General features: G+C 44.3%; 1 protein-coding gene and 1 pseudogene across 1 annotated transcript; both read left to right on the top strand.

Moving 5' to 3' along the window:
• Positions 1-948: 948 nt before the first annotated feature.
• On the top strand, positions 949-20,813 carry ZNF788P. Its single transcript, XM_023188655.2, has 4 exons — positions 949-1,162; positions 15,836-15,962; positions 16,165-16,225; positions 16,793-20,813. Exons 1-4 carry the CDS (start codon positions 1,160-1,162, stop codon positions 19,398-19,400), a joined length of 2,799 nt encoding a protein of 932 aa, XP_023044423.2. The 5' UTR covers positions 949-1,159; the 3' UTR covers positions 19,401-20,813.
• Positions 6,782-7,559, top strand: LOC111523798 (annotated as a pseudogene).
• Positions 20,814-24,830: the final 4,017 nt, after the last annotated feature.

Below are 24,830 nucleotides of genomic sequence, written 5' to 3'. Positions count from 1 at the left end.
GTAGTTCCAGCTACTTGGGAGGCTGAGGCAGGAGGCGAAAGGCGTGAATCCGGGAGGCGGAGCTTGCCGCGAGCCGAGATGCGCCACTGCACTCCAGCCTGGGGGACAGAGCGAGACTCCGTCTCAAAAAAAAAAAAAGAAAAGAAATGAAGTTCTGGAAGGAGGGCGTGTTCCCATACTGTGAGGAGAGATGGTAGATGTGTGAGGAAGCGTTGTCCATGCCTCATCCCCTATTCCTGTCCCCCTGGAGGACATCTGTCTCTCTTTCCTGGTCTAGTCGTGCCTGGCCTGGTCTCGGTTCCCCTCCTGCTCTGAGGCAAACAGATCGCCCCATCAGACACTGAGTCTGGAATCCCCTGCATACACCTGTGACCTGATGCAGGCGGAAGGAGCAGAGAAAGCCCATTGAGTGAAGGAGAGGTCAGTGCTCTTTCTAAAGTTAAGGAAAGAGGCCAGGCGCGGTGGCTCACGTAATCTCAGCACTTTGGGAGTCCGAGGTGGGCGGATCACCTGAGGTCAGGAGCTCGAGACCAACCTGACTAACATGGTGAAATCCTGTCTCTACTAAAAATAACAAAAATTAGCTGGGCGTGGTGGCAGGTGCCTGTAATCCCAGCTACTCAGGAGGCTAAGGCGGGAGAATCGCTTGAACCCGGGAGGCAGAGGTTGCTGTGAGCCGAGGTCGCGCCATTGCACCTTCAGCCTGGGCGAGAAGAGCGAGACCCCGTCTCAGTTAATCAATCAACCAATCAATCATATATATATATATGAAGTTCAGGAAAGTTTGGCGGAAATACAAATATCAGGGAGGTGGGCCTTAAAAAGGAAGTGAATAGAACCAGTCTAGCGAGGCAGGGCCCTATTATCCCGGGCTTCTGCTGTCACTCAGGGCTCAGAGGGCAGGCTGGGCGCACCGTCCAATCAGGAGCGCCGGGGCGGGACCCTGACAACTGTTTTTGTTGGGAAGGAGACGTTGGCGCACGCCCGCGGTCTCTTCTGTTGTTGTGGTAACGACCGTTGGAACTCTCTTTCCGGCTCTATGAACTCTCGGCTCTGAGAGGCTCCAGGTTTCTCCGCCAGAGCTCCTGTCGCTCTGTCACCTGCGCTGTGTTCCTCTCTAATCGCAGGAGCCCTGGGGAATAAAGTTGGGAGCTCAGACATGGTGAGTGTGTGGGGCCAGGCATCCTGAGGCGGGGGCGAAGGGCTGGTTACAACCGGCTGTGGCAGGACCCGGACCTCCCCGCGGCGACTCCGAGGTCTGTGGGGCTGGGCCGGCATCCCGGACCCGGGGCATCCTGTCTCGTCCCTGCGCAGCGACTGCGGCCCCAGCCCCGGCCCCGGAGCCCACTTTGGGCAGCTCCGCGCCCCCAGCCGCGGGTCTCCTCAGATTTTGCTGGGCCATGGAGAGGATCATGGGGGGAATCCCGTCTCGAGTGTGGGGTTCTTGCGTCGGAAAAGCCGTGGTCTGTGGGATCCCCAGTCGTCTTTTCTCCTCTTAAAAGTTAAAATGGCAGGGCGCGGTGGCTCACGCCTGTAATCCCAGCCCTTTGGGAGGCCAAGGCAGGTGGGTCACCTGAGGTCAGGAGTTCAAAACCAACCTGACTAACATGGAGAAACCCCGTCTCTACTAAAAATACAAAATTAGCTGGGCGTGGTGGCGTGTGCCTGTAATCCCAGCTACTCGGCAGGCTGAGGCAGAATCGCTTGAACCCGGGAGGTGGAGGTTGCGGTGAGCCGAGATCACACCACTGCATTCCAGCCTGGGCAACAAGAGCGAAACCCCACCTCAAAAAAAAAAAAAAAAAAAAAAGAAAAAGAAAAAAAAAGAAGCACTGATAAAAATTCAAGAGTTTGTGCAAATGGGAGTTCATGAATGAGAAGCACGCAGTCATGGTGTGTGGTTTGTTACCAGAAACGTGGAAATATTGCAGTTGCGTTGGATTTCAGGTGGGACTTTAGTGCACTGCACACACTTCAGTCTGATTACTTAAGGTTTTTCCCGCTGCCCACATGGACTGGTTTCCCCCTCCATTTTCCAAATCTGTGGTCTGCAGGGTCTCACATCTTCCCCACGATGACCCCAGCCTAACTCTTTAAAGGCCTGCAGTAGCATCTTCCATTTTCAGTTCCCTTCTCATATTTCCAAACATTAACTTCCCTTCTCCAATTCACAGTATTATCAATGATTTGTCCTTTTTTTTTTTTTTTTTTTTTTGATGGAGTCTCAGTCACCCAGGTTGAAGTGCAATGGTGCGATCTCGGTCGCAGCGATCTGGGTCGCAGCAATCTCCACCTTCCGGCTTCAAGCGATTCTCTTGCTTCAGCCTCCCAGAGTAGCTGGGATTACAGGCGTCCACCACCATGCCCGGCTAATTTTTGTATTTTTAGTAGAGACAGGGTTTCACCAGGTTGGCCAGGCTGGTCTCGAACTCCTGATCTGAAGTGATCCACCCACCTCGGCCTCCCAAAGTGCTGGGATTACAGGCGTGAGCCAGCGTGTCCGGCCTATTTGTTCTATATTGTACAATATATTCATCCTTTCCTTCAAACAGATGAAGTATTTTAATGGTTTCTTAATTTTTTTTAACAGAACCATGGGTGACTTTTAAAAATATTTCTGTTCTATTTCTGAACATTTCACATAAGAGGAAAGTAGAAAATAACCTCTTGACACTCCAGTGAAAAAAAACCCTTGTTCCTTTCCTCCTGTTATCTTTCCTTAGGGCACAAACACCTGCTCCGAATATCTTGCACTTGAGGTTTTGTTACCTGAAAGAAGGTTGTGAGTGTGAGCTGTCCAGGTCCTTGGCATTTTGAACAAATAATTGAACAAAACGCAGTAACAAAGTGACTAACAAAACACAGGAAGGAAGCAAAGAAAGAAAAGCAGAGATTTATTTATTTATTTATTTTTTGAGGCGGAGTCTTGCTCTGTAGCCCAGGCTGGAGTGCAGTGGCCGGATCTCAGCTCACTGCAAGCTCCGCCTCCCGGGTTTACGCCATTCTCCTGCCTCAGCCTCCCGAGTAGCTGAGACTACAGGCGCCCGCCACCTGGCCCAGGTAGTTTTTGTATTTTTAGTAGAGACGGGGTTTCACCGTGTTAGCCAGGATGGTCTCTAACTCCTGACCTCGTGATCCGCCCGTCTAGGCCTCCCAAAGTGCTGGGATTACAGGCTTGAGCCACCGTGCCTGGCCGCAGAGATTTATTAAAGGGAGAAAGCACTCCAAGATGGGAGTGGGCCCAGCAAGTGGCTCAAGGACTCAGTTACAAAGTTTTCTAGGTTTTAAGTACTCCTTTTGAGGTCCCTTTCGGCTACCCCTTCTCTTGATGTAGGATTTGGTCCTGGATGAAGGATTTGGTCCGTGGCTAATTAAAGGCTGAGGTTAATTGGTGCCCTATGCAGATACTTTTCTTTTCCATCTGAGAAGGTGGAAGGGGAAGGGTTGTAAAGAGAGAGTAGTCTTTGATCCCATGGGTGAGATAGGATTTTTCCTTTTGGTTTAGCTTTTGGAAGTTGGCATTAATTGGCTTTAGGTTCCCTGCCCCCAGACCCAGGTGTTTTCCTTTTGATCCAGCTTTGGGAAGTCAGCATTTATTGGCCTTAGATTGCCTGACCCCAGACTTTGGTGTTTTTCCTTGATTCAGCTTTAGGAAGTCGGCACAAATTGGCCTTAAGTTCCCTGCCTCCAGACCCTATTCTCTTGCCTCAGTTCCCCTTTGGAAACTTTGTGGGGTGATGTGTCTTCAGGAGACCCCTCCTATCTTTCCCTGGTATTGGGGTTTAGAACTGCCTGGAGCTACCCCAACATGCCCACACTTTCCATGTCTCTAGGAGGGTTTAGAGAGTATCACCCGTGGGGCCACTCTTCCCACAAGTTAGCGTGTGGTGTGGGGCCTCCAAAGGGAGCCACTGAATTTTCCGGGGTGAAAGGAGGTCACTGGTACACTCTTCATCTAGTTAGCCAACTCCTTGCCATGCTCAGCTTTTCTCCTCCAACTCCAGTTTCCGTTACTTTGAAACGTGGCTGGTCAGCCAATTGGATGGTGCTATTGAAGGAAAAGAGAAATGATTCCTGTCATCTGGATTCTCTCAGACTAGTGAATGAGGAATATGATTCCACAGGACGATGAAAACCCACCCCAACAGGGTGAAGCAAATCAAAATGTATGTGGGGTACACAGTGCGGTGTTGACGAGAAACTGTCATTGAGCACATCAGTGAGCAGGATGGCAGTAGGATTTTGACAACTACAAGTGTCATATACCCACCAATTTTGTTTTTTTTTGTTTTTTGTTTGTTTGTTTTGAGACAGGATTTCGCTCTTGTTGCCCAGGCTGGAGTGCAGCGGCTCAATCTCAGCCCACTGCCGCCTCTGCCTCCTGGGTTCAAGCAACTCTCCTGCCTCAGCCTGCTGAGTATCTGGGATTACAGGTGCTGGCTAATTTTTGTATTTTTAGTAGAGACAGGGTTTCACCATGTTGGCCAGGCTTGTCTCGAACTCCAGACCTCAGATAATACACCTGCCTTGGCCTCCCAGAGTGCTGGGATTACATGCGTGATCCCAGCCTGTAATCCCACACCTGGCCCATCAGTCTTATTTATTTACTTATTTATTTATTTACTGAGATGGCATCTCACTCTGTTGCCCAGGCTAGAGTGCAATGGTGTGATCTTGGCTCACTGCAATCTCCGTCTCCTGGGTTCAAGTGATTCTCCTGCCTCAGCCTCCTGAGTAGCTGGGATTGCAGGTGACTGCCACCACACCTGGATAATTTTGTATTTTAGTAGAGATGGGGTTTCACCATGTTGGTCAGGCTGTTCTTGAACTCCTGACTTCAGGTGATCTACCCACCCACCTTGACCTCCCAAAGAGCTGGGATTACAGGCGCAAGCCACTATGCTCGGCCTATACCCAACAGTTTTATACAGAAGAGTTTCACTGCCCTAAAAATCCCTTTTGCTTCATGTAGTCATCACACTTCCCTCCCTCTCTTCTACTAACCCCTTAATCTCTTTGCACAACCGATGATTTTATAGCCTCTAGAGTTTTGCCTTGTCCAGAATGTTATGTACTTGGAATCATGTTGTAAGTAGCCATTTCGATCTGTTCGTTTCATGTAAAAATACGCATTTAAAGTATCTTTGTGTCTTTGTGGCTTGATAACAGATTTATTATTTCTTTATTTTACAAAATTTTAAAGAGATGGGGTCTCACTATGTGTTGCCCAGTGTAGTGGGCGGATCATGAAGTCAGGAGATCGAGACCATCCTGGCTAACACGATGAAACCCCGTCTCTCCTAAAAAAAAAAAAAAAAAAAAATACAAAAAATTAGCCGGGCGTGATGGTGGGTGCCTGTAGTCCCAGCTACTTGGGAGGCTGAGGCAGGAGAATAGCGTGAACCCGGGAGGCGGAGCTTGCAGTGAGTGGAGATTGCGCCACTGCAGTCCAGCCTGGGTGACAGAGTGAGACTCTGTCTCAAAAAAATAAATAAATAAAAATAAAAGTAAATAAATAATAAAATAAAAAATAAAAATTACATTTGGCCAGGCATGGTGACTAATTCCTGTGATCTCAGCACTTTGGGATTTACCCTATACCTATTTGGGCACACAAATCCTATAGCTGGAGGTTACCCCCTTAGAGAGTGAGGAGAATCATGGAAGTTAGGAGTGGTAATTTATTACATACGTAGATAGTAATAATGTTTTGTGTATATTAGGTTAAATAGTAAAAATATTGTAATTGCTAGATTTACATAAATTGATAGGTTTAGGATTGTGAAAGAAGGATTAGATGTTAAAATTGTGATTATTCAATTTGTTGTAAGCAATTGCTGAATAGGCCAAGATATTTCAGAGTTGTTTGGTTAAGGCCCCCTTAACCAATCTCCCATAGTGTTGCAATCTCCCATAGTATACTTAAGTCTGTCAATGGGTAGACTTGAAATAAAATGGAGATTGGTGCTAGTTTTTGTCATGTAAGGAGAATTACACTTGATATTAGTGAGACCCCTTGCATTACTTCAGAAGTAAAGGGGGGATAGTCCTAATTTTATCAACAGTGCTATGATAATTATAAGGGATGCTGTTTGGTTTAGGGCTTTTGTGATTGTTCATTGTCTGGAGTGTATCATATTGTTGATGATAACTACTAGGATCTACTAGGATTAGAGATGCTGTTGCTTATATAAGGAACTACTTTGGTGGTGACTTCTGTGGAGCAGGCACTTTTTCAGTTAGAATGGGGATAATGGCTAGCATATTTCTAACCTCATTCAGATTAGGCGCCAATGTGAGTCCATTATTGTAGTCACAGTCTCTGTGAAAATAGTATTAAAAGAAAAAGGGCCGGGCGCGGTGGCTCAAGCCTGTAATCCCAGCACTTTGGGAGGCCGAGACGGGCGGATCACGAGGTCAGGAGATCGAGACTATCCTGGCTAACATGGTGAAACCCCGTCTCTACTAAAAAATACAAAAAAACTAGCCGGGCGAGGTGGCGGGCGCCTGTAGTCCCAGCTACTCGGGAGGCTGAGGCAGGAGAATGGCGTAAACCCAGGAGGCGGAGCTTGCAGTGAGCTGAGATCCGGCCACTGCACTCCAGCCAGGGCCACAGAGCAAGACTCCGTCTCAAAAAAAAAAAAAAAAAGAAAGAAAGAAAATAAAATAGTATAAAAAGAATAGTGAGGAGATGTAGGGGATGAATTTGAATGGGAAGAATATAAACCAGCATTTTCAAGGTATGGGCTGAGTAGCTTATTTAACTGACCCTACTATAGGATATGGTGTCCTAGGTACCATAGAAAATCTGGAATTCTCAGGAGTGGCTTCAGTTCCTACAGTTCTAGTAATAAGAAGGTTTAAACCTCCATAATTTGTTCTATTAAAGTAACCATTTTATCATACATATTTTTTATGTTTGCGGTGGGATACTAGGTATTAAGATGGGCATTGAGATATATCATACTACACACAGGGCTCATGTCTGGGGTAAACAGTTTTTTCACAGAAGATGCATAAGTTGGGCGTTTGGTCGGTGGGGACCCATGCGGGTTCAACATGCGTATCGAGAAGTGTTATTTCTGTTTGGGGCCCATCTACCCTGGCCATGGCATGATGTTCTTCTGCAACAATTGCAAGGTGTTCAAGTTTTGTAAATCTAAATGTCATAAAAATTTTAAAAAGAAGTGCAATCCTCACAAGGTTAGGTGGTCGAAAGCATTCTGGAAAGCAACTAGTAAAGAGCTTACAGTGGAAAATTCATTTGAATTTGAGAAACATAGAAATGAACCTATCAAATACCAGTGAGAGCTATGGAATAAAACTGTTGATGCAATGAAGAGAGTTGAAGAGATCAAACAGAAATGGCAAGCTAAATTTATAATAAACTGATTGAAGAAAAATAAAGAGCTACAGAAAGCTCACGATATCAAAGAAGTCAAGCAAAACATCCATCTTATCCTAGCTCCTTTTGCAGGCAAAGGGAAGCAGTTGGAAGAGAAAATGGTACAGCATTTACAACAGGATGTGGACATGGAATATGCTTCTTAAAAATCTCTGTAACCATTTCTTTATGTACATTTGAAAAAGCCCGTTGGAGAATTAGAACTGCTAAATTCTTAGTTTATTTTTTATATAAGGTCACTTAAATGAAAAGTGCATAAAATATATTTTTCCTGCATTGCTATCTATAAAACATCAGATATTACGGATATTAGATTGCATCTCAGTGTTAAATCTTCACGGATAGATGTACTTATGTAAAATCATGAAAATTCTACTTATAACTATAGAAGTGAATTGTGGACATAACATGGTCATGCCATTTGGATAATGGCCCTTGGCAGCATTTATATAATAACTAATGGCAAAAATTCATGGCTAGTGATGTATAAAATAAAATATTATTTGGAGTAAAATATATATATATATTTTTTTGGGAGACGGAGTCTCGCTCTGTCGCCCAGGCTGGAGTGCAGTGGCTGAATCTTAGCTCACTGCAAGATCCGCCTCCCGGGTTTACGCCATTCTCCTGCCTCAGCCTCCCGAGTAGCTGGGACTACAGGCGTCCGCCACCTCGCCCGGCTAGTTTTTCGTATTTTTTTAGTAGAGACGGGGTTTCACCCTGTTCGCCAGGATGGTCTCGATCTCCTGACCTCACGATCCGCCCGTCTCAGCCTCCCAAAGTGCTGGGATTACAGGCTTGAGCCACTGCACCCAGCCTAAAATATTTATTTAAAGTTATAGAAGGGAAATACAACAAGGACCTAACAATTTGTATGACAGCGTCAAATATTATTTTGATTTTAGTATTTCCTGTTTGGATTTATTTGCATCTTAGAAGAGCATAATGGCATTGTTTGATGAAGCCTCATGCTGGACTGTTTTGACCTGCTTTAATCGTTCTGATAGGTAGTTGTGGATATTGGGGATGAGAACTGAATAATCTTTGCCTGGAATGGCACTGCACTCTAGAATTTCCACTTTGGAGAATACTCAGTTCTAACTTGTGATTCCTGGTAGAACAAACTTTATTTTTCTAGACTAGCAACGATCTAGAAGCAGAGGAATCTCATTGCCTTTTAAAATCTATTATGTGCTTTTCTTTTAAAAAGCTCTTGTCGCCAGGCATGATGGCTCATGCCTGTAATTCCAGCACTTTGGGAGGCCAAGGCGAGCAGATCACAAGATCAGGAGTTTGACACCATCCTGGCTAACACGGTGAAACCTTATCGCTACTAAAAATACAAAAAATTAGCCAGGCATGGTGGCACGTGCTTGTAGTCCCAGCTACTCGGGAGGCTGAGCCAGGAGAATCGCTTGAACCCAGGAGGTGGAGATTGCAGTGAGCCCAGATGGCACTACTGCACTCCAGCCTGGGCAACAGAGTGAGACTCAGTCTCAAAAAAAAACAAAAAACAAAAAAACAAACTCTTGTTTTTGAAAAGTAGAATTTAAGGGAAAACATCTATTCATTATTTGCACGTAAAACCAATTTAAAAGTAAAAAAAAAAAAAAGTGTAAGTGATTATACCAAAATCATGGGTATGATACCTGAATTCATAAGAATAAAATTGTGGTTTTCTTTTTTTTCTTTTGAGACGGAGTCTTGCTCTGCTGCCCAGGCTGGGCATGCAGTGGCATGATCTCGACTCAGTGCAACCTCTGCCTCCCGGGTGCAAGCAGTTCTCATGCCTTGGCCTCTCAAGCAGCTGGAATTACAGGCACGCGCCACGACGCCTGGCTAAGTTTTGTATTTTTAGTAGAGACAGGGTTTCACCATGTTGCCCAGGTTAGTCTCGAACTCCTGACCTCAAGTGATCTGCTCACCTCGGCCTCCCAAAGTGCTGGGATTATAGGCATGAGCCACTGTGCCCAGCCTAAAATTGTTAATATAAGTGTTTTAGTAACAAAATTGTGTATATTTCTAGTGTGACTATATCATGTAATGCTCCTAGTAAAATAATAGTATTTAGGGTGTTTATTATATTAATATTAGTGTATTCTGCAATGAAAAATAGGGATAGTAGACATTGAAGACCAAGATTAGTTCTGATTTGCCTTCTTCTAAGTGGACTGGGGCTCAGTTAGTTTCCACTAGCATTGAAATGAATCCTACTATGGCCAGGGGTTGTGATGATAAAATTATCCAAATTCTTGTGTGATAAGAGTTGATAAAGCAAATGACCCACTTATCAAGAAAACTGATAGAAAAGGAATGGCTAAGGCAACTTTTTTTTGTGTGTGTGTGTGAGATAAGAGTCTCGCACTGTCCCCCAGGCTGGAGTGCAATGGCGTAATCTTGGCTCACTGCAACCTCTGCCTCCCGGGTTCAAGTGATTCTATTGCCTCAGCCCCCTGAGTAGCTGGGATTACAGGTGTGTGCCACCATGCCCAGCTAATTTTTTGTATTTTTAGTAGAGATGGGGTTTCACCATGTTGGTCAGACTGGTCTTGAACTCCTGACCTGGTGATCCGCCCACCTCGGCCTCCCAAAGTGCTGGGATTACAGGCGTGAGCCACCACGCCCAGCCTAAGGCAACTTCTTATGGGATTGTCTGGGCTACTGCTTGGAGTGTGCCAATTAGTGCATATTTTGAATTGGATATTCATCCTGATCATAAAATGGAGTAGATGGCTAAACTTGATGGGCTAGAATAAATAATACTCCTGTATTTATATTAAGAAATGGGGGTTAGGGAGGGATTCATACGCAAGGGTCAGGGCGAGGTAGGTGTGATGGTATAAAGGAGGATGAATGGATGGCATTAGTGGTTGTAATGGTTCTGTTTTTTTTGTTGTTGTTGTTGTTTTTTTTGAGATGGACTTTTGCTCTTGTTGCCCAGGCTGGAGTGCAATGGCGCGATCTGAGCTCACCACAACCTCTGCCTTCCAGGTTCAAGCTGTTTGAGATGCTTGTTTCCCAGTGCTGTAAAGAAATAGCATTTGAACATAAATTTAATTTTTTTAGCGAGGCCATTTTAATACTTTCTGCAGAAAGGGTACATTTGTTAGCAGTTTTGTTACCAGAGTATACTGAACAAAGGAGATAGGGTTATTTATAACCTGACGTGTCCACCTTACTGCTGTGTTGGGTTTCCACTGGCTGGAACAGGACCTCATATTTTGTATTTGTTCTGATTGGCTAATAACTTAGAACTTTTTAAGAGAGGCAAAGGCAGGCCGGGCACGGTGGCTCAAGCCTGTAATCCCAGCACTTTGGGAGGCCGAGACGGGCGGATCACGAGGTCAGGAGATCGAGACCATCCTGGCTAACATGGTGAAACCCCGTCTCTACTAAAAAATACAAAAAACTAGCTGGGCGAGGTGGCGGGCACCTGTAGTCCCAGCTACTCGGGAGGCTGAGGCAGGAGAATGGCGTAAACCCGGGAGGCGGAACTTGCAGTGAGCTGAGATCCGGCCACTGCACTCCAGTCCAGGCGACAGAGCAAGACTCCGCCTCAAAAATAAAAATAAAAATAAAAATAAAAAAAAGAGAGGCAAAGGCAGAGGAGAATAAAGGAAGAAGTAACTTGTGGAATGTTGAGAAAGGTACAAACACCTTTAAGGAAGAGGAACAGGCTATGACTTAATGTTTGCTTGGACCAGTATAAGCATGCCAGGGCAAATATTTAGGCTAAACTGTGGGAGTTAAGAATATGAAGTATATTGATTTTTGCTTATTATGGTGAGTAGATATTTAAGAATGTTAGTATAAGTTTTTGAATAAATTTTGCTTTTAAGAGAAGTTTTAATTTATTTTTAATTAGATGGGGAGGAAAGTTTTTGAAGAGGAACCTCTAGTTTTTACAAAACGATTCTCCTGCTCAGTCTCCCCAGTAGCTGGGATTACAGGCATGTGCCACCACGCCTGGCTACTTTTGTATTTTTAGTAGAGATGGGGTTTCCCCATGTTGGTCAGGGTGGTCTCAAACTCCTTACTTCAGATGATCTGCCCACCTTGGCCTCCCAAAGTGCTGGGATTACAGACATTAGCCACCATGCCCAGCCTGTAGTAGTTCTTTAATGAGCAGCTTTATTGCTTTGGTAAAGGGTTGGAATAATCCATATGAGCCTATGATGTTAGGTCCCTTGCAGAGTTGTATGTAACCTAAACTATTCATTCAACAAATGTTAAGAATGCTATAGTGAGAATGGTGGGAATAAGTAGGAGAAGGTTAATGATAAACTTACTGTTAAGAAGAAGGATTGGCCGGGCGTGGTGGCTCAAGCCTGTAATCCCAGCACTTTGGGAGGCCGAGACGGGTGGATCACGAGGTCAGGAGATCAAGACCATCCTGGCTAACACGGTGAAACCCCGTCTCTACTAAAAAATACAAAAAACTAGCCGGGCGAGGTGGCAGGCGCCTGTAGTCCCAGCTACTCGGGAGGCTGAGGCAGGAGAATGGTGTAAACCCGGGAGGCGGAGCTTGCAGTGAGCTGAGATCCGGCCACTGCACTCCAGCCTGGGCCACAGAGCGAGACTCCGTCTCAAAAAAAAAAAAAAAAAAGAAGAAGAAGGATTAGTTTACTTTGACTAGTATGTCTTAGTCAAAATCATTTTGAGGTTATATTGTGCTGTGAGGTCACCTCAACTAAAATTTTTAGTTCACTGGATAAAATGTTAATACCTGTTAAGTTAGGCTAATTATTAGATATGTGGACTAATAAATTTAAGTTCCATAGAGTCTTCTCATCATATTTAAGTATTCTGCCTCTTCACAGATAGGTCAATTGCACTGATAAAAAGTAAGAGACAGCTAAACCCTCATGTGACCAGTCTTACAAGTCTCTGTTTCACGAACAAATGATTATGCTACACTTGTACAGTCAAGGTAATGGGGCCATTAAACATGTCACTGAGCAGAAAGTGCCAGTTTTTGGTGATGTTTTTGGTAAACAGGCAGGGTTTGGTTTTGCTGAGTTCCTTTTACTTTTTAAAATCTTTCCTGGCCGGGCGCGGTGGCTCAAGCCTGTAATCCCAGCACTTTGGGAGGCCGAGACAGGCGGATCACGAGGTCAGGAGATCGAGACCATCCTGGCTAACACGGTGAAACCCCGTCTCTACTGAAAATACAAAAAACTAGCCGGGTGAGGTGGTGGGCGCCTGTGGTCCCAGCTACTCCGGAGGCTGAGGCAGGAGAATGGCGTAAACCCGGGAGGTGGAGCTTGCAGTGAGCTGAGATCCGGTCACTGCACTCCAGCCCGGGCGACAGAGCAAGACCCCATCTCAAAAAAAATAAAATAAAATAAAATCTTTCCTTAGTGCTTGCCTGTGTTGGCTTAACAATTAGGAGAAAATAGATTGTAGGTTTGATTAGTTACATTGAGTTGTTAACTGTCAGTGGATGGTAACTATGCACTTTAATACACATTTATTTATTTTTGAGACGAAGTTTTCACTCTTGTTGCTCAGACTGGAGTGCAGTGGCGCCATCGTGGCTCAATGTAACCTCCACCTCCTGGGTTCAAGCAATTCTCCTGCCTCAGCCTCCCAAGCAGCTGGGATTACAGGCAAGCGCCACCATGCCCAGCTAATTTTGTATTTTTACTAGAGACAGGGTTTCACTGGGTGGGTCAGGCTGGTCTCGAACTCTTGACCTCAGGTGATCTTGCCTTGGCCCCTCAAAGTGCCAGGATTACAGGTGTGAGACACTGTGCCCAACTCTTATACATATTTTATGGTAGGTTGTAGAAGTTCCCTTGTATTCCTGATTTCTATTTTGAAGGAGTGTTGAGGTTTGTCACTTTTTTTTTTTTTTTGCATGTGTTTGGATTGTGGTTTTTGACATTGATTCTGTAACCATCGTGCATTGCATAAGTTGATTTTTAGAAATGTAAGCAATGTTGCTTCCACGAATTAAATCCCACTTTATCATGGGGTACAGATGTTGTCATATATGGGTGGATTCACTTTGCAAGTGTATTGTTGAGGCTTTGTGTGTTAACATTTAAAGAGATATTAATGTATAGTATTATAGTCTAGCATTATAATATGCATATATATACACATATGTATATACATGCACAAATGAAGTATATATAGTATATAGTTATGATAAATAACTGGTAAATATTATATATAACTTATAATGTTGTATATAGCTGTTATATATAAATGGCATTATGGTAAACAGCTTAATGTAATATGCCATTATAGTATACTAAATTTATATAGTTTTAGTCTCCAATGTATAATGGGTTTCAATTCTATGTCAGACTGCAGAATTATTGAAATACCCCATTCTCATCCTCCCATGGAAACAAAGGATAATCTTACCCTCTTGATGCTACAGTGTGCCATTCAAAAATATTCGTGATCATGGATTTAGGAAAGATTCTATTATGTGACAATACAAGCACTAGGAACAAAGAAAAAATATGTAATTTAGACTACATTGAAATTTTAAACTTGTTTGTGTTTCAAAGGACACCATACCAGCAAGACATTGAAAAGCATATGGCCATGCCAGTCTTTTTGATCTCAGTTCCTACCAGGATTGGGTCTGGTTATTACTTGTATGAGAGTAATACTGGGAATACCGTGTGCTGTACACTTTAAAAAAAGAAAAGGGGCCAAGTGCATTTGCTTATACCTGTAATCCCAGCACTTTGGGAGGCTGAGGCGGGTGGATTGCTTGAGCTCAGCAATCTAAGTTCAAGACCGGCCTCAAGAACATGGTAAAACCCTGTCTCTACCAAAAACACGAACAATTACCTGGAGGTGGTGGTACACACCTTTGGTCCCAGCTACTTATGAGGCTGAGGTAGGAGGATCGTTTGAGCCTGGAAGGTGGAAGTTGCAGTGAGCTGAGAGGATGCCACTACACCCCACCCTGGGCGACAGAGTGAGACTCTGTCTGAAAACAAGGAAGAGAAACTGTTTTTCTTTTTTTTTTTTTTTTGAGACGCAGTTTTGCTCTTGTTGCCCGGGCTGGAGTGCAATGGTGCAATCTTGGCTCACCGCAACCTCCACTTCCCATGTTTAAGTGATTCTCCTGCCTCAGCCTCCCAAGTAGCTGGCATTACAGGTGTGCGCCACCACACCCGGCTAATTTTTGTATTTTTAGTAGAGATGGGGTTTTGCCATTTTTGCCAAGCTGGTCCCAAACCCCTGACCTCAGGTGATCTGCCCTGCTCGGCCTCCCAAAGTGCTGGGATTATAGGCATGAGCCACCTTTCCTGGCCGTAATTTTATTTTTAAAGGCACTATCATACATCATACTATTTTCTAGAAGGGCTGAACCATTAATAATCCTTGAGACAGAGTACATGTTTGCCTTCTCCCTCTGTGAATGGTGGCCTCTCATAAGCGAAAGTTTGTTTTGTTTTGTTGTTTGTTTTTGTTTTCAGACAGAGTCTCGCTCTGTCTCCAGGCTAAAGTACAGTGGCACGATCTCAGCTCACTGAACCTCCACCTCCTGGGTTCAAGTGATTCTCATTCTTCAGTCTCCCAAGTAGCTGACATTAAAGGTTATGTTCTACCATACCCAGCGAATTTTCTTATTTTTAGTAGAGATGGGTTTCACCATGTTGTCCAGGCTGGTCTCAAACTCCTGGTTTCAAGTGATTTGCCCACCTCAGCCTCCAATAGTGCTGGGATTACAGGCATGAGCCACCACACCTGTTCACACAAATGTTTTTATGTTTGATAAATATTTGCCTTTTTGTTACGATTGGGCACCCTGGGGTTTTAATTCTCAACCTTGTTGACATTCAGCTATGAGCAATTTGGTTACAGTTTAGGCTTTATTACCCAAGCAGAGATCCCCAGAATCACTTCTTCTCATGGGTTAGGTTTTTTGTTTTTGTTTTTGTTTTTTAGTTATTTATAACTGTCTTATTAGTTAGATTGATGGACCGCTCACAAAATCCAGTTGTTTGTTTCTGTCATTGGTATTTAGAACAAAATCTACTTCCAAGATATCATCAAATTTTAAATTTGGGAACAGACATTTTCAAGGATACACAGCCTCAACACTCCTTATGTTAACTTTTTTCTGCATGCGAATTCACAGGACTTCGTTACAGCAGGCACTACAGAGCCACACTACAAACAGACATTAGGGGCAGCCCAGACAGCACACCTTTTTATGTGGATTCACCAGAAACTCATACATTTTCCTATTCTGCTGTGGTTTACCCCTTGGTTAAATTGTAGCATCAGAATTGCTTTATGGAAGAAAGTGAGTATAGGCAGAGAGTAAGAGGTCTGATGTCCAAGTAATGAAATCTTTGGAGTCCACAGCATTGTGAGAACTTCTTAGGAATAGGATATAGATGTCCAGTGTTATCAGTCTCACCCATCCTTCTCTACACATGTGGGATGTTTCAGGACTCAGTGGCCTTTGAGGATGTGGCTGTGAACTTCACTCCAGAAGAGTGGGCTTTGCTGGATCCTTCCCAAAAGAATCTCTACCAAGAAGTGATGCAAGAAACCTTAAGAAACCTGGCCTCTATAGGTAAGGGTGACAACACTAGTCCCTCAGTGAATTAGAGAAGTGTTTCTCATTCATCAGTTCTGTTGAGTAATTTGGAATATGGACAGGCAATACTTTGATGAATAAATGAGGAATGGTTGCAGTGTATCGTAAACATAGAATCAAATAATTATTTCGTAATTTTATACTAATTCAGGCCTGTGTATCTGTGTCTGTATTTTAGGGAAGAAATGGAAAGACCAGAACATTGAAAATGAGTACAAAAATCCCAGGAGCAACCAAAGGTAATCTGCACTCACAAGACAAAGCACTGTCTCTAGAAAATTTTAGAATGGGAGGAAATGTTAAAAAGAAGGAAACAAACAAAAAAGCTTGAGTTCCATTGTATTTATTCTTAGAATATTTTCTCTAAAAACATGCATTTATTTGTGACATAGGCATAAGCCATGGTGTCCAGCCTATAATCAGCCCTTTGGGATGGGGAGGTTCAGACCAGAGTATTGCATGAGCCCAGGAGTCTGAGGCTACACTGAGCCATGATGACATCATTGGACTGTAGCCTGGACAACAGGGCAAGATTCTCACTCAGAAACAAAATTAAAAGACAAAGAGGTTTTGTATTTGTACAGTAGTTTACATGGAAATAGTATCAAGCCCCATATCAATATTTTTTGATAATAGATATGGCTGGGCCATCTTGTAGACCATGTGGTCCATTCATGTTCAAACAATTCAGACAGAGTAGAAAACCTACACTTTGCTGGATCATGTTAAAAATGCAAGTGTAAGACTTGTGAATGAATATAAAGATCACTGATAAACCCATTAAATGTACTTTTCATTTTTCACAGAGGTCTTATGGAAGAGAGACTATTTGAAAGTGAAGGTCATCAGCGTGGAGAAATTTTGACCCAGGTTCTGGATGACATGCTGAAGAAGAAAACTGGAGTGGAATCATGTGAAAGGAATGTGTGTGAGGTCGGCATGGGTCATTTATCCCTTAATAAGCACACCAGAGCTGACACTGGACACAAGCCATATGAGTATCAGGAATATGGACAGAAGCTATATAAATGTACATACTGTAAGAAAGCCTTCAGCTACCTTCCCTACTTTCGCAGACATGTAATTGCACACACTGGAAAAAAACTCTGTGAATGTAAGGATTCTGGGAAGGCATTTAGTTTTTCCATTTCTTTTCATAGACATAAAAGAGCTCACTCTAGAGGGAATCCCTATGAATGTAAACAATCTGGAAAACCCTTTGGATGCACCTCAGAACTTCAAATGCATGCAAGGACTCACAGTGTAGAGAAACCTTACAAATGTAAGAAATGTGAAAAAGCATTTAATAACGTATCTTCCTTTCAAACACATGAAAGAATGCACAGAGGAGGGAAGCATCATGCATGTAAGGGTTCTCGGAAGACATACCATTTTTTTGGTTTCTATCACAGACATAGAATGCTTCACACTGGTGGGAAATTTTATGGATGTAAGAAATGTGGGAAAGCCTTTATTAGTTTCTGTGCCTTTCAATACCATCAAAGGACTCACACTAAAGAGAAATCCTATGCGCGTAAACAATGTGGGAAAGCCTATATTTCTTCCACTTCTTTTCGATATCATCAATTGAGTCACACTGGAGTGAAACATTACGAGTGTAAGCAGTGTGGCAAAGGCTTCAGTTTGCCCAATTCCATTCGATGTCATGAAATGACTCACACTGGAGAGAAACCCTATAAATGTAAGCAATGTGGGAAAGCTTTCAGATGTGCCTCAAGCCTCAGAATACATGGAAGGACTCACACTGGGGAGAAACCCTATGAATGTAAACAGTGTGGTAAAGTCTATCGTTATTGGAGTGGCCTTCGAGTACATGAACTAACTCACATTGGAAAAAAGCCTTACGAATGTAAGGAATGTGGTAAATCATTCTATAGTTCCGGTTTCCTTCTAAATCATAAAAGGATCCACACTAGGGAGAAACCTTATGAACGCAAGGAATGTGGGAAAGCATTTGGTAATCCCATATCCTTTCAAAAACATGAAAGGAGTCACAGAAAAGAGAAGCCTTATGAATGTAAGGAATGTGGGAAGGTATTCAGTTTTTCCACTTCCCTTCAGAGACATGAAAGGACACACACTGAAAAACCCTATGAATGTAAACAGCGTGGGAAAGGATCTTTTCATAGACGCTGTCCTAGGCACATGAAGATACATACTGGAGAGATACTTCATAAACGTAAGATTTGTGGAAAAGTCTTTCATTTTCCCAGTTCATTTCAAACATGTGAAAGATCTCACACTAGAGAAAAATGCTATAAATGCAAGCAATGTGGAAAACCCTTCATTTATTTCAATGCCTTTCAACGTCATCAAAGGAGCCACACTGGAGAGAACCCCTATGAGTGTAAGCAATGTGGGAAAGCCTATATTTCTTCCACTGCTTTTCAGTGTCATGAATTGAGTCACACTGGAGCAAAACGCTATAAGTGTAAGCAATGTGGCAAAGGCTTCAATTTGCCCAGTTCCATTCGATATCATGAAATGACTCACACTGGAGAGAAACCCTATGAATGTAAGCAGTGTGGGAGAGCTTTCAGATCTGCCTCGCACCTTCGAACACATGGAAGGACTCACACTGGGGAGAAACCCTATGAATGTAAACAGTGTGGTAAAGTCTGTCGTTACTGGAGTGGCCTTCGAATACATGAACTAACTCATATTGGAAAAAAGCCTTATGAATTTAAGAACCGTGGGAAATCATTCTATAGTTCCAATTTCTTTCAAAATCATAAAAGGGTCCACACTAGAGTGAAGACATATGAATGCAGGGAATGTGGGAAGGCATTTGATAATCCTACATCCTTTCAAAAGCATGAAGGGAGTCACAGAAAAGAGAAGCCTTATGAATGTAAGGAATGTGGGAAGGTATTTGGTTTTTCCAGTTCCCTTCAGAAACATAAAAGGACACACATAGGTAAAAAATGCTACAAACATAAACAACATGGCAAAGGATTTTCTCATCTTAGAAGCTTTTCTAGACACATGAATACTGGAGAGAGATCCCATAAATCTAAGATATGTGGAAAAGTCTTTCATTCTCCCAGTTCATTTCAAGCATGTGAAAAATCTCACGCTAGAGAGAAACGGTATAAATGCAAGCAATGTGGGAAAGCCTTCATTTATTTCAGTGCCTTTCAACGTCATCAAGGGAGTCACACCGGAAGGAAGCACCATGAATGTAAGCAATGTGGGAAAGCCTATATTTCTCCCATTTCTTTTCGATATCATCAGTTGAGTCACACTGGAGCGAAACGCTATGAGTGTAAGCAATGTGGCAAAGGCTTTAATTTACCCAGTTCCATTCGATATCATGAAATGACTCACACTGGAGAGAAACCCTATGAGTGTAAGCAATGTGGGAAATCTTTCAGATGTGCCTCAAGCCTCTGAATACATGGAAGGACTCACACTGGGGAGAAACCCTATGAATGTAAACAGTGTGGTAAAGTCTGTCGTTATTGGAGTAGCCTTCGAATACATGAACTAACTCATACTGGAAAAAAGCCTTATGAATGTAAGGAATGTGGGAAATCATTCTATAGTTCTGGTTCCTTTCTACATCATAAAAAGAAACTATACTAGGGAGAAGCCTTATGAATGTAAGGAATGTGGGAAGGTATTCAGTTTTTCTTGTTCCCTTTGTAGACGTGAAAGGACACACACTGGCAAAAAGCCCTATGAATAAACAACAAGCAATGTGGCAAAGCTTTCATTTGTTCCAGTTCCTGTCAGTGACATGAAGAGATACATTCTGTTAATATGCATTCAGTTATCCCAATTCCTTTGAAACACAGAAAAAGAGTAGGGAAAGGACCTATGAGATAATTGATTTCTGAGTTGAGAAGAGCTACCGGTGAATGGACAATTAAATCTGGATGTATTTAGATATTTAGATGGTTCTGATACAATTCATCTATAGCCAATCTTTTTTTAATTTTTTTATTTTTTAGATGGAGTCTTGCTCTGTTGCCCAGGCTGGAGTGCAGTGGCATGATTTCAGCTCACTGCAACCTCTGCCTCCCGGGTTCAAGCAATTCTCCTGCCTCAGCCTCCCAAGTAGCTGGGATTACAGGCAACCACCATCATGCCCTGCTAATTTTAGAGATGGGGTTTCACCATGTTGGCCAGGCTGGTCTCAAACTCCTGATCTCAAGTGATCCACCCACCTCGGCCTCCCAAAGTGCTGGGATTACAGGTGTGAGCCACTGCACCCTGCCACTTATAGCCCATCTTAATGAGATTTCATAGGCACAGACAAGGAAGGTGTCAGTCACATATTAGAGGCATCACACAGGGAGAGCAGTGTGTGGCCACCTGCTTCAGCCCATTTTTTCTGATTCTTCTTGCTTGCAAATTAAGAGTATTCTCCAAATCCTTGACTTTCCTTTTCTCAGAGTTGTAATTCTCCAGAGATGTTGCCAGATGATTCACATTAAAGGTACATTTCCAGTTGGCTTTTTTATTTCAGATATTAGTAAATGATTACCAGAGAACTAATTCAAACTGTCATGGTTGGAAATACTCTGATGGTCAACTCCCTAATCTATAGAGTGAGTTAAGGTCTATACTCTTTTGCAAGCATTGTTCTAGTGGCAGTGACCCTGTTCATGATTCAGCCTGACATTTACTATGCTTCCCTGAAAACCAACTAGATGGGAGCTTGTTTCTCTCCTGCATTGTGTAGTGACTGGTGTCACCCAGGACTTTCATGTGAGAAAAAGCACCTTGCTCTTAATCTGGGAATTTTGAGTGTTTTTTGTAATGCCTCAGTTTATTCTTATTTATGGTTGATTATATGTGATTAAGAACACTTGCTATTTATGTCTGATCCCACAAAATCAGCACTCACTTTATTTGCAAAGCACCAAATTTTATGTAAGAGGTGTAGTAATTGGGAATATGAACCTAAGTTATAAGTTATATTCTTTCTCTTTATTTACATGTCTCCCTTTCTATAGGCCTCTTCCCCCCCACTGCCCCCGCACCTTTTTGAGACAGTCTCTGTCGCCAGACTGGAGTGCAGTGGCGCAATCTCGGCTCACTGCAACCTCCAACTCCCTGGTTCAAACAATTCTCCTACCTCAGCCTCCTGAGTAGCTGGGATTACAGGCATGTACCACCACGCCCAGCTAATTTTTGTATATTTAGTAGAGGAAAGGTTTCACCATTGTTGGCCAGGAGGGTCTCGATCTCCTGACCTCATGATCCGCCCACCTTGGCCTCCCAAACTGCTGGGGTTACAGGTGTAAGCCACCGTGCCCGGCCTCTACAGGCCTCTTAAACCTTTTATTCAAATCAGACCCTGGTCAAAGTAATACAAAAAAGTTAAATACAAAAATTGTGGTAACTCCAAAAGGTGGAATGTAACTCATTGAGAACTACAGTAAGTAAACTCAGGTATTATACACATACAGGAAGGAGACCTGTTGCCACTGGTGAATTGTTCATAGCTTTCACTCTCCTCATGGGTATTCATTTTTAAAGAAAGTCTCCCTCTGTGACCCAGATTGGAGTGCAGTGGTGCAATCATAGCTCACTATAACCTTGAACTCTTGGGCTCCTCCAGCCTCAGCCTTCTGAGTAGCTGGGACCACAGGTGCTTGCAACCACACTTGGCTAATTTTTGTATTATTGGTAGAGATGAGGTTTTGCCATGTGACCCAGGCTGGTCTTGAACTCCTGTGCTCGAGCAGTCTTCCTGTTGCGGCCTCCCAAAGTGCTGGGATTATAGGTCTGAGGCATTGTGCCTGGCCCTACCAGCCTCTTCAGTAGTTGGAAGTACAGGCACAGGCCACCTTAGCCAGCTAATTTTTAAAATTCTTTTAAAATTTGTCTTTTAATAGCTTTTGTAGACAGTCTTACTCTGTCACGCAGGCTGGTGTGCCCTGGTGGGATCATGGCTCACTGCAGCCTTGACCTCCCTGGGCTCAGGTGATCTTCCTATCTCAGTCTCCCAAGTGGCTAGGACTACAGGCATGTGACACCACACCCAGATAATGTTTGTATTTTTTGTAGAGGTGGGGTTTTACCTTGTTCAGGCTGGTCTCGAACTCTGGGTTGTTAGCAATCTTCCCACCTTGACATCCTGTAGTGCTGGAATTACAGGCTTGAGCCATGGCACTTGGCCTCCCAGGTAGTTGTTGAAAGGCCTGGCCTGCCAACGGTTCGAGTAGCCTCTCCCCCCACCTATCCACGGTCCCTCCCTTCTGGTACCACTGTGAATTTGCAGGGGGTAACAGGCTGAGGCCAGTATGGAGGCTGCAGAGGGAGGGAAATGGAGCTTCCATGGGTGCTTCCTGGGCGGCCCAACCTATTCTGCAAGTGGCCTCCAGCTGCTCGGAGTAGCTCCAGAAGTGTGGATTCTGATAAGCTGCAGAGCCCTGAAAAGCAGGAGACTCACGTGCAGATGCCCTTGGCAGGGTGCTGTCCCTCCTGTGGTTGGACCTCTGGAGCCTGGGGCCATATTTGGGAAGTGTTTTGGTTCTGACATGCAGAGGGTTCCTGGGGTCAGACGGTTATCTGTATATATGAAGAAAATCTGTGAAGGTCAGGTTCAGAGACAGAAAGGTTTGGACCTCGCCTGGAGAAACCATTTATGAAGTTGACTGTTTAGCTCAGAAGCTTAGAGTGTCACCTGGTAAGAGTTTCCTGCTGGTGAATGTGAAGGTCTGGAAGGAGGGAGCGTTTCCACACTGTGAGGAGGGGATGGGGGCTATGAGAGAAAGCCTTGGCCATGTCTCATCCCCAGTTGCCACCCCCTGAAGGACACCTGCCTCTCCCTCCTGGTCCAATCATGCCTGGCCTGGTCTTGGTTCCCCTCGGGTTCTGAGGTGACGAGATTGCTCCGCTGGACACTGAGTCTGGAATTCCCAGTACACACTAGTAACCCCATTGGAGACCAAAGGAGCAGGAACACCACTTTGAGTAAGGAAAAATTGCCCTGTCTAAAAATTGGGAGCAAATTTCACTAAAATGAAAATATCCAATGACCAAGTTGTAGGGAGGGAGCTGGCCCTTAGATGGTGGCTAGAACCCTTCCCACTCCGCAGGTCCAGTTACCCAGGGCTTCTACTGTCACTCCTGGAGGAGGGAATGGGGGCCTGGACCCCTGTCCAATCAGGAGCGCTGGGGCGGGGCCCTGCCAACTGTCCATCCTGGGAAGGTGGGGACGCGTTCCGCTCTTACCTTGGTGATCTGATCCTGCCACTGAGGTTGGAATCCAGCCTTTCCCGCTGTGAAAGGGAGCAGGTCCCTACGCCACAACTTCTGTCGCTTTGTCGCCTGCATTGTGACCTGCACTAGTCACCGGAGCCCTAGAGAAGAAGCCAGGACACGTGGAAGCCTGGAAATGGTGAGTGTTCGGGGCCAGCTACCCGAGACCTGGCAGGGGCTGGTTGGAAACGGCCAGAACCGGCTGTGACAGGACCCCAGGTCCCCTGCAGGCAACTTGGGGGTTTGGGACCCGAGTTCTGTCACAGTTCGGCCGCAAGGTGGGGTTGGTCCAGCAGCCGGGACCCTGGCCCTCCCGTCCCGTCCCTGCCTGGCGATTGCAGCCCCAGAGCCCTCTCTGGGCGGCTCCGCACCCGCAACCTCGCGTCTTCCCAGATTTTGTGCGGGGGCCACACTTGACATAAGGAGAGTTCTGCCTTGGGTGTAGGGTTCGTATGGGAGAAACTGCGGTCCGTGGGGCCCCCAGTACTTTCTTTTCCTGTTAAAAATTAAACTGGGCCGGGCACGGTGGCTCACGCCTGTAATCCCAGCACTTTGGGAGGCTGAGGCGGGTGAATCACGAGCTCAGGAGATCGAGACCATCCTGGCTAACACGGTGAAACCCCCGTCTCTACTAAAAACACAAAAAATTAGCCGGGTGTGGTGGCAGGCACCTACAGTCCCAGCTACTCGGGAGGCCGAAGCAGGAGAATGGCGTGAACCCGGGAGGCGGAGCTTGCAGTGAGCCGAGATCACACCACTGCACTCCAGCCTGGGCGACACAGCGAGACTCTGTCTCTAAAAAAAAGGGAACTTCTGGGTTGCTGAACACATGGCAAGGCTGGGATGGTGGTACGCCCAGAGACAGCAGGGAGGCTCTCTATCCCCCAGCTCCACATCTTGCTCTATCATTCTCATCATCTGGCTGTTCATCTATATCCTTTGTAATATCCTTTCTAATATATAGGTAAACAACAACAAAAAAATTAAACTGAGGCACTGTTAAAAATTAAACAGCTTGAGCATATGGCGATTTATGAATGAGAATCACCCAGTCATGGTTTGTAGTTACCAGAGAAATTTAGAAGAATTGCATTTTAGTTGTATTTCGCTTCCTTAGGTAGAACCTTAGTGCACTACAAACACTTCGGTCCAATTGCTGCTTTTAATTTCTTTACACTGCCCATGGGGACTGGTTTCTCCCTGCATTTTCCTCATGTATGGGATGCAGGGTCTCAAATCCTCAACCCTGTGACCCTAGCCTAACTCTTGCAGTAATGTTAGGAAAATTTCAATTTCTTTGCCAAATCTCCAAACATTAACTCTTTTTCTCCAATTCACAGTATTATCAATGATTTGTTCTTTATTATGGAGTAGAAACAACAGAGGTATCATAGTCAGACTCACTGCCTTGGAAGGACCTAAATCTGAAGTTCCTATTCAGCAGTACCCTATGGGGAATTGTTGGCTATGGTATACACTGTGTATTGTATTCAACTTCCTTTCAGAGTTTGTTTCTAATTTTCTTTTTTTTTTTTTTTTTTTTGAGATGGAATCTCGCTCTGTCGCCCGGGCTGGAGTGCAGTGGCCGGATCTCAGATCAATGCAAGC

The sequence above is a fragment of the Piliocolobus tephrosceles genome, chromosome 21 (assembly GCF_002776525.5).
Source record: "Piliocolobus tephrosceles isolate RC106 chromosome 21, ASM277652v3, whole genome shotgun sequence".
Lineage (NCBI taxonomy): Eukaryota > Metazoa > Chordata > Mammalia > Primates > Cercopithecidae > Piliocolobus > Piliocolobus tephrosceles.
This window is presented reverse-complemented; position numbering and strand designations above follow the sequence as displayed.

Excerpts from the sequence above, each read along its gene's own strand:
- ZNF788P (XM_023188655.2), top strand. Across the intron at positions 15,963-16,164 it reads AAGAAACCTGGCCTCTATAG|GGAAGAAATGGAAAGACCAG; the intron begins GTAAGGGTGACA and ends TCTGTATTTTAG. Across the intron at positions 16,226-16,792 it reads AATCCCAGGAGCAACCAAAG|AGGTCTTATGGAAGAGAGAC; the intron begins GTAATCTGCACT and ends CATTTTTCACAG.